This window comes from Ptychodera flava, chromosome 14, assembly GCF_041260155.1.
Source record: "Ptychodera flava strain L36383 chromosome 14, AS_Pfla_20210202, whole genome shotgun sequence".
Taxonomy (NCBI): Eukaryota; Metazoa; Hemichordata; class Enteropneusta; family Ptychoderidae; genus Ptychodera; species Ptychodera flava.
In genome coordinates, this window is record NC_091941.1 from 15,824,850 (window position 1) to 15,835,145 (window position 10,296).

The 10,296-nt window shown below is 39.6% G+C and overlaps 1 protein-coding gene across 1 annotated transcript; it reads right to left on the minus strand.

Annotated features, from left to right (window-relative positions):
• Nucleotides 1-1,978: 1,978 nt before the first annotated feature.
• On the minus strand, nucleotides 1,979-10,085 carry LOC139150643 (paired box protein Pax-6-like). Its single transcript, XM_070723078.1, has 3 exons — nucleotides 9,813-10,085; nucleotides 3,316-3,512; nucleotides 1,979-2,641 (listed from the first exon to the last, which is right to left on the minus strand). Exons 1-3 carry the CDS (start codon nucleotides 9,892-9,894, stop codon nucleotides 2,222-2,224), a joined length of 699 nt encoding a protein of 232 aa, XP_070579179.1. The 5' UTR covers nucleotides 9,895-10,085; the 3' UTR covers nucleotides 1,979-2,221.
• Between the last annotated feature and the right edge of the window lie 211 nt (nucleotides 10,086-10,296).

Consider the following 10,296-nt stretch of genomic DNA (forward strand, 5'->3'; position numbering starts at 1 on the left):
AAAGATCCATCGCCCTAGGGGGGAGCGTAGAGAGCGCCCTCGAGCGACAGATCTTTCAGTCTACATGCATCCATGATCAGCGAGGTGTGGGCTCATAAATTACATGTATTTGCAAATGGCGCTTGATATTTGTAAACAAACAGTAATCAATTGTCACTTATTTGATCTCCTCGGAGAAACTTGTCACTCCTACTTGCTGACACGCCCTATTAACGACTCCCATTGTTGTCAGAACAAAGTCAAGTCGCGTGTAACACCGATGCCCGTTTCATGTTTTCAACTCCCGCGATTACGGAAAAGACATCATATATATTAAACCATGGATGTAAAAAAGAGATTAATTGCATGTTAAAGTAAATACGTTGTACCTTCAAATCTTTCTTTTTCCACAGCATGGTATACAAAAAAAACGATAGGAATAACCAATGGACAATCAGTTAATGAAAGTTAAGCGAAGGCGAAGACCAAATGTAGTCCAAATTCTTTTCATCAGTTAATTGGGCCGACAGTTGTTTGCGTCAGCAAGGCCGAATAGCGATTTGAAGCAAATAATGCCTCTCTGATAAGATATCCAGAGAACAGTGTGAGAAACTTTTTCTGCTTTCCAAGTTAGGCGACGTTTGATGAGGTGGGGTTAATTGCATATGTAGTAGCCTAGACTCTTAGGGTTGACCTGTGAAATATTACATTAATTTCTTCTTTGTGCAAGTTTCACGTATAAGCAGATTGTGGAATCGAAGACGACTTTGTCGATATTTTTACGAAAGAATAGTATGTCATTTTGTATTTACCTTTCATTCACGCATGGTTTACGTATGTATCTTTGTACGTACGTACTTACATGCATACACACGTATGAATAGAGGTACGTACGTACGTACATACGTACGTACGTATGATAAGATAAGATACGTACGTACGTACGTACATACGTACGTACGTATGTACGTACGTACGTAATGTATGTATGCATGTATATATGTAAGTATGTGTGTGTATGTATGTATGTATGTATGTATGTATGTATGTATGTATGTATGTATGTATGTATGTATGTATGTATGTATGTATGTATGTATGTAAATATGTACGTATGTAGATAGGTGGGTAGGAAGGTCATATATCGTGCACACACATATACAAAGAATTGAGATTATTTCGGAGTTAATTTCATATTGTCTGTACCTGTTCCTAGGTTCACTTTCCAGTCTTTGAAGTTCCTAACTCTTTATCAACCCTGGGAGAGTTCGTCATCAAACACAAAGGTCCGGGACAGGTGTGAAAACGGGCTTCTCAATTCATGGGAACTAGCGCTAATGTGGGTCCTAGTATTTAAATGTTGCCACCGCCTTTCCACTGATTCTCCTGTCATAAGGACACACCGACTAGTGAAGTCTTTAGTCGTCAATTATACTATGCTATCTAACACTTTCACACATCATCAATGAACCGGTTTGACGGAAAAATGAAAAGTCTCGGTGATCACAGAAAGTCTACTCAATACATGGTTCGATTCTGATCGAATGTGAGATTAGTGTCGAATTAAATAAGCCATGTTGGATTGTAAGGCGTCGTTTAGGAAAACTGAAAATGTGTTTGGCGACGACACTATCCAAAAACAGAGTAATCTCTAATATAAAGACTAAAGTATTTATGGACCTCAGCCAACCAAAATAGACATGTCAAAAGCATCTTCCCCAATGCAACATACCCTAATTTTTGGAATTGGGCTGAAATATTAAACGTGCAACTTCATAGTTTTTCCGTTAAAACGAAGAAAATGATTGTGTAGATATATGTGATCTAGCAAGGGCAGGCCGAAGTTATGGAAAATCGAAACATATTTCTTGGATGTTGTAACCTTATATATATGCACTACTTTTCAATAACGGCAATGTGGGGCAAATGGCGAAAACCAATCATACTCATTCAGCGCAAACACTCAAAACAGTAATGAAGAAATGAACTTTTCCTTTCATATCAATATTTATTATTAGTAAAACATCTGGTCATAATTTACATTGTATTTCACAAAGGACATGTTCAGTCAGTGCATCTTATGCAAACACAAACAACGTATTTTACAAAACGAATAATATGGTTTAACTGTATCAAAAGTAACCCAACGAGCATTTCGCGAAAATAAACTTCATAATACAAATGAGTTAATTAACATGCAGTTCTGAAGTAGATATCTATGATACTGATTCGGGGTTTGAAACTACCTTGACTGCGGAACGCATGAACAGCCGTCACCGTATCTCGGCAATCTAGAGGTTACATCGGCATGAAGTGGAAGGGGTTCAAACAGTCCATGTCCAGGAAAACAGGAATCAACAGCGTCAGGTGACCAGGACAAGTTGTAGGAGGGCTGGATGGGATCGAAGTGACTGGATGGAGACTGAGGGAAGCTTGGAGACGGCGCTGAATCAGTTGGCGACTGGAACATACAGGGTACGCCGGGAAATTCAAAGCTGGACTGAATGTCTTCGCTAGGAGTGGATGGCAACGGAAAAACGCTGGACGTCGTCGTGCCACTGTCGATTGATGAACACGGTTGGAAACGGGTTTTTCTCAGTTCTAGGTTGCGCATATACCTCCTCTGTCGTCGCTCTCGTGCACGTCGATTCCGAAACCAACACTGAAAATAGAAACAAAACGAGTGATTGGTTTATCAGCTCCATGGTTTAAGTTAGCGCATACAGAACCGGTATGACTAAATTACACACTTATGAACATGGAGGTACCAAAAGACGGAACTCCATGCTCTGAAACAGTTTCTACTTACCTGATGCTTTTCCTGCTCACGTGTTTTAGGTTTCACACCACACTCAACATTGACTGAAAAGTAAGTTTTTGCGCCGATAAATCTGACGCCGACTTATAAAGATACCCTCAAAATCTTACTGTTGATCATTTTTCTTTTTCCATCGAACTAACGTTTGACAAGCAAAAATTATACGCGCAAGACTAAATATAAATGATATTTTCATTCGCAAATAATGTGTAAATTATCAAAGTTTCTCTGATGAAGAGGCATATAACGAGGGCATTATTACACTTTTCAAAATTTCGTTCTTTCTTTTTCTAAATTCCAGCTAAGATATTTAGCGCCTTTTTTACCTTCACGCTACCATCAAGGGCGAAATGGCATTTGTGGCTATTGACAGAATTTGATTGCGAGCATCTTCTCCGTAACACCGGAAAGTAGAGGGGGAAGACTATCTATGATATTACCATGGAGAGATAGGAAGAGCTTCCTATCTCCATGGTAATATCAACGGCATAAAGATAACATAAACAAACATTCCTTACCAGTACTTGCTTGGCGGTCAGACCGAGCAATTCAGCCGTTTTCTTGATTTGCGTTTGATCGGGATACTTGGTGTAGACATCGTAAACCTTCAGCAACGCACTGACTTTGACTTTCGTAAACTCTGGACCACGAAAACAGGATGGAAGGGCAGCTTCAGTCTTCGGATAACGACGCATGTCGGACATCTTCGTTGTATCTGTTGGATTGGGTAAGTTGAATCAACATTAATTTTTGAATAGTAAGGCAATTATCGCAATGGAGCTACGGATCCACCACATCTCTATACACTTATTCGCTTTTAATGTCCGTTGGTTCGATCTGTGAGGAGACGTTTTGGTCCTGAACTTTAAGAAATGTAAAGTCGCTCTTACCTTAACCTCATGGTAAGTTTCGTATACATCGTTTCACTAAAGACAATCGCTTTAAAATAATTTACGCTTGCAGATTGACAAGGGATTTATTGGTCCAAATGAAGACTATATTCGAAATCACATACTCGTACAAAGACCTTATGAGTTTATTTTCGCATCGCCGTAAACAACCAGCGATTTGCTCTTTCGAGATCAATTTAAATGAGCGATCTAAAAATTACCACTAATCAGAGTAGTTAAAGGGACCCATTGGAAGGGCAGCTTCAGTCTTCAGATAACGACGCATGTCGGACATCTTCGTTGTATCTGTTGGATTGGGTAAGTTGAATCAAGAGCTGGTAGAGTGATCTTAGGAGTTGATGTAACATTTTCTTCACGTTCTCTTCTGACAACTCTCCACTGGCTGCCTATAGACTTCAGAATTGACTATTTTATTGCAGTCCAAACCTTTAGAATACTACATGGTCTTGCGCCCGATTATTTAAATGTGTTTTCTTACGTATCTGAGATGTATCATTTTAACACTCGATGTGCTAGCAATGCTAATTTGTATGTTCCTTCTTTCAAAACAGCAGCTGGACAAAGATCGTTTGCGTATCGTGCAGCGAGCCTTTGGAATAATATTCCCTCTTCCATAAGAAATACGGAAAGTCTTGCACAGTTCAAAGTTCATTTACGTAACTTTCTACACACTAAATTTACTAACGAAGGCTCCTCACTGGACTAGAGTTCCGTATTATTCAGCCTTTTTGAGACTTGTCATGTATTCTTACTGCGTAAAAACTTGCTATTTTTTGTATTTATTCCTTTTTCCCTGTACTTTGAGGGCTCTGATGTAAATTACAATATTTACTTTGTAACTCAGACTACCCTCTGTAAATAAAGTGTAATAATAATAATAACAAGGCAGTATTGCTGAAGGCAATGAGTACTTGGGCCGAGATAGAGTAATTTTGAGGACTGTACTACTATTCAAATATGGTCTTGAATTTCCTCCTGTCAATTAGGCATTTGATTAACTGGTTATTAAACGAAGCAATGGCATGACAACGGCAAAATATGTCTAGCAACTTTTGTGGAGTTTGAGGCAGGGGTTCTTTATTTATAGTGAAATTGCTTAAACTCCTTAAATATTCAAATTACAGCAAATTTCTTTTGTTCTCGATGGTAGATGTCTAATATTTAGATGGGCATATTTAGATTTCTACCCTATAGTTATCCCTATATACCAAAAATCGGACATCCAGCTCTATTGGCTTGCTCAGAATTAGATATGCGAATAATTAATGAGGTAAAATATGTGGTGTCATAAGGTGTCCCATCATACCAAATATGAAGGGTGTAGCACTTGTGGTTACTGAGTTGCGGACAAATATATATATTTGATGTCAAAGGTCATTGAGGTCACGTGACATTTTGTCAATTAATTGTATTGCTAAGTTATTCCTATATACCAAAAATCAGACCTCTAGCTCTATTGGCTCGCTCAAAATTAGATATGTGCATAATTAATAAGGTACAATATATGGTGTCATAAGGTGTCCTATCATACCAAATATGAAGGGTGTAGCACTTGTGGTTACTGAGTTGTGGACAAATATGTATATTTGATGTCAAAGGTCATTGAGGTCACGTGACGTTTTGTCAAACAAATTATATTGTTAACTTATCCCTATATACCAAAAATCAGACCTCTAGCTCTATTGGCTCGCTCAAAATTAGATATGCGCATAATTAATGAGGTACAATATGTGACGTCATAAGGTGTCCCATCATACCAAATATGAAAGGTTAGCACTTGTGGTTACTGAGTTATGGACAATAATGTATATTTGAGGTCAAAGGTCACCAAGGTCACATGATATTTTGTCAAAATGTCTGAGATATCTGCGTGAACCGATGGACTCACTGATGGACTCACGGACGGATATGACCCAATCTATAAGCCCCCTAGACTTTATCCTGGGGACAAAAACTGTGTCACTGCATCCTTTAGGCAATATGAATACGATGAGAAACTAAATTTTTATTTTTCTTGGCCTTATAAATGAAAGTCTATGGAGAACTGCCTTAAACATGGGAGTCTATGGAGGTGTAAACTAAAAAGTCCTCTAACACGGCCAAATTCGATCGCATTGTGAAACAAATCGACGTGCATCTGTATGGGGTTGGGTACTATTCTTGTGCAAAGTTTGAAATAAATTGACCAGGGCATGTCTGAGATATCTGCGTGAACGGACGGACGGACGGACTGACATGACCAAATCTATAACTCCCCCAGGACTTCGTCCGTGGGCACTAAAAACAACGCAACAGTTATTACAGCTACACCGGCGGTAGGTTCATATCCAGAGCCCCGTACGGTCTGCCGCCGTCGCTTGAAAACAATCTCATAAACCTGGCCATATGGGCAACTGTGTGTGAGCAGCTGGATACTTGCTTACTTCCCGGAGAAGGCGAGCTGTCACGTTCAAGCTCAGGATTATTTGTCGATCAAATTTCAGTAAATTTACCTAGTTACCTAGATGAAATTTTGTCTATATGCTGAAATTTCGCCGAAGTTTGACAAAATTGCATCGATTTTTCAGGTTCATATCCGACATTTTTGAGTTTTGAGTGCAGACAGAAATAAGTTTTGAGGCAACATGGCTGCGACCCCATGTTGACCCCGGATGCGCTATTTTGCGGGTTGCGGGTTGCGGGCATAAGAAAATGAGTAATTTTCGGTATCATTTTCGGTAGTAGTTAGAATAAATGCCAAAATAGTATCTAGATGTATTTGTTTATGGAATAAAAGCCGTGAACTTCTTGAATAATGCCGTTATTTCAGCTTACATCTGGTAAAGCGCCACCAACGTCAGAACAGTCCATTTCCCATCCAACATTCGCCGTTGCACAGCGCACTGCCGATCGAAGCTTTCGAAATGATATGACTGAACACGGATGAGTAACAATATGAGCACAAGACAGATTTCACAACAACTCGCTATATTAACTTTTTATGTTATGATTAGGATGGATAGTTTAAAAGTAAGTTTCGGATCGTTGACAGCACAGATGAACTGGGAGATGAACTTCAGTTCGTTGAAACTGGACACGCCTAATAATTTGTTACTTTTTCATAGAATGCCATGCCCTTCTCACACTTCAGATTAGTTCAACCGCCGATAAAAGCACAATATTCAAAATCGTTTTCAATGCCGTTTAAAATTATTCTATTGTGGTGAACACGATAATAGTCCTAGGAAACTTTTCATAGTCACGCTAGATCAAATGCATGGAGCGACTATCATACTGCAGGTGCAAGTCATACCACGTTCATGATATTAAGAGATACACAATTATTGAGAGCTACAGAACACAAACTCATTCAAAAATATTCCTATTAGATCGATTCCTGAAAATAAGTCAACGCACCGGTGTGTTTTTCCCGCTGAAATTCTCGCGTAAAATGTTAGCGGAATGTCGTTCTCTGCGGTCGCGACCTCGGTTGAACCGAAACGGCAAAGTAAACTAAGTCCTTTGTTGTACGTCTTTTTCTTTTAAAGATTTCATGAAAAATACAAGGCATTTAAATACACATCACTTCTACGCTTTTTGAAGTCAAATCTTTCTATAACTTACACATTGCATTTAAGTAGGCATTGTTTAATTTTCTGTATGTGTTGCCCTGGAACCGAATTGTGAATGGATGCATTACAAAGAATTTACTTCCTATGGCCTGATACTAGAAATGTAACAATTTTCATTCCGCGATAAGTGGCGACATTTCCGAGGCGCGATTTTTTTTGTCAGTCTGGTATTATTTCTCACTGACATCCATGGCAAGAAAGAAAAGTGATTCAGATCCGAAATTATTTGTAATGGCCAGGCAGGTCGGAATAAAGAAAGTGGTCCTCGGAATCGCCGCTTTTAATTTAGCAGATTTTGATTTTTTTTTCAGAAACTTGACGTATTTTCACCCACTTGGTTTGGTCTGTTATAGCATATTTAGTCCAAAAATCAAGTTTACAGCATTTATTTTTTCAACAGCCTTCAAATGTACAGTATTATGTTAAAATACATCATATGGAATATGTTGTGTTTCATTAATTTTAACCATCTTGACCTGATGGTGAAATATGGACTTGGCAGGAAAAGGGATACTGTACGATAGACCTGATCATGATTATTGATAATAGACACCTTCTAAAGGTTTTATTTCGTATATACTAAATGCCATATTACATATATTAGAAATCTAGCCATAATTCTAAAAGCCCGCAGCCCGCAACCCGCAGCCCGCAACCGTTAACCCGCAGCCCGCACTTCAGCAGATACCTGTTGACCCCTAGCCCTGCGTACGATGCTATGTGGTACAGCTAACACACAGCATCGTACGCAGGGCTAGCGAGAGAGTTGCCGACATCGACGGTTATTTACGAGAAGTGAATAAAAGACTGTCATTTTTGGAAGCGATCGAGTAGCTGAGGTAGGCTGGGATACGACTTGGGCCCAAGAACGCTGAATTTCGGCAGTAATTTGGCTTTTTACGTCAAGTCCCAAAATGGATTTGAAGTCACCGACCCTACGTACGCGTACGGGTCTTTGCAGGGCTGTGGTGAGCGGGGCGATTAGCTGTAGCGGAACACACAGCATCGTACGCAGAGCTAGTTGACCCCAAGTGAAAATGTGTTCGCGATCAAATCTTCCTATATTTTTTTTCAGAATTTTCGACAAAATCATTGCTTCTTACATCTTTTGTAAAATATAAAATATTAATATAAAATGCGATGTGCCATGTCTCCAGATTTCTAAAATATCGTTCGTTGACCGTTCGACGGAATACTCATTTCGCAAACTTGTGACGCAGTTGAAATTCAATACTGACCGCCAAATAATCTTAATGAGACTAATCATTCTAGACATCCTCCAAATTATCCAACCATTCGCGTTAGAGTTCAGCTCGCTTAGAGGATCATAACATTCTTCGGCCTTCGTTTAGATCGACCCTAATCTCTCCCATTTAGGAAATAAATACACAAGCTACCTTGACAAACTTCGTGCACCATCCAGGACCAAACACACTACAAATCTGTCTTGACGTCATCATCTCCTTACATGGTAATCGGCATACCGTATTTTTTAGCAAAGGAGACACAGAATACGTCGATTATTCTGTTTCAAAACGTATTACATTGTTGTGATGTTGTCAAAAAAAGGAATGTTACTGCAGTGGTATAAATTACAAAACACAAAAGTTCAAATCAGTTTATTTTGGACTGGCTTTACCCAACATTTCATATTGTTTCTTATGCCAGATTTGACCACGTGCTTACTGGCGACCCCTTTACATGCAAATTTTGTGTCAAATGGTGTGTTCTCCTGGAAAAACAAACGTACGATTTCTATATGAAGGAGGCGAAATTTGCCCTCAAAACTCGAACCACCCCTTTGGGGTGTACCTAGCTATTTTGAACGAGCTTCTCGAATCTGCAGCTCTATTTCGAAATGATGGTCTGGTTTTCTCAGCTCAAGGATAAGTGTTCTCCATCGCTGTGGGCATTACTATTCTCAACTGGGGGTACAGTTTCCAATCGTAATGTTTTTCATTGTGTCCGGGATAAAAACTTTCCTTTTCACAATTTTACTTCGGTTAACACTAGTCCACATCTTGTCAGCGATTAAACATGTTTCAAGTTTAAATGTTAAATTCTGGTCTCGAGCCCTCTTGTTCGACCAAACTGAAATTACCCCTCCCACTTTGGCTCGTCCAGTGGTGTAGCAAGGGTCGTGCCATCGCCTAGGAAACGGAGGGTGCATTAATTGTTGCATTTCGATGCACATTTTGATTATATTCAGAAGATTTTGTGGCAAAAACTCAGATAGAGAAGCATTAATATTCACATCTCACTTATTCAAGACTGGCTGAGAGCAGCACTTCCATTCAGTTAACATCATTACGCCATTTATTATGCCAAGAAAGATGAAGCCAAGACATTTTGCCCTCCCTGGTCTCAGCCAGGAATGGTTATACCTTACAGAGTTTTTTCCCACGGAATGAAAACAAATGTACTTGGGCTGAGGCCCAAGTACAATAATCTAGAACTTGGTTTACAAGCTCTATGCTGGATGATAACGCTTACCTTTCTTTCGAGATGGTGAAGTGAGATCTATAATCTCAGGATTTATTGACGGATGCACTGTGGATAAACCTAGTTGATTCATCGTACTGTCGTCGGTTGCAGGACTTCTTGAATGATCTTCGCTGGTTCTCAGACGATGTATGGACTTGGACTAATAGAAACGATGTTTGGCGACTTGGAGGACGATGTTCAACTCTCGAAGGATGTTGGATGAGTGTGCCGAGGTAACTCGGATCCACTATTTATCAGAGTGCGGTCATTTGATTTTGCCGCCAACTTTTGTTCAACTAGTAGAGTGCTTTAGAACAAAAGCGTTGCCGCGACAACGTCATGATTGACAAGTCCGATGTATGGACCGCGTCATGTTCGGCTTCCTTTTCTTCAAGATTTGACTGCGGCCAAATGACACTTCACAAACGGCAAAGGCCCGTCATTATTCCGTCAAATTCTGTCAAAAGACCACAAAGCAAAGGCGACTTCAGTC

Excerpts from the sequence above, each read along its gene's own strand:
- LOC139150643 (XM_070723078.1), bottom strand. The coding sequence starts at position 9,894 with ATGAATCAACTAGGTTTATCCACAGTGCATCCGTCAATAAATCCTGAG. Across the intron at positions 3,513-9,812 it reads TTCACCATCTCGAAAGAAAG|ATACAACGAAGATGTCCGAC; the intron begins GTAAGCGTTATC and ends CCAATCCAACAG. Across the intron at positions 2,642-3,315 it reads TGACCGCCAAGCAAGTACTG|TGTTGGTTTCGGAATCGACG; the intron begins GTAAGGAATGTT and ends TTCTATTTTCAG.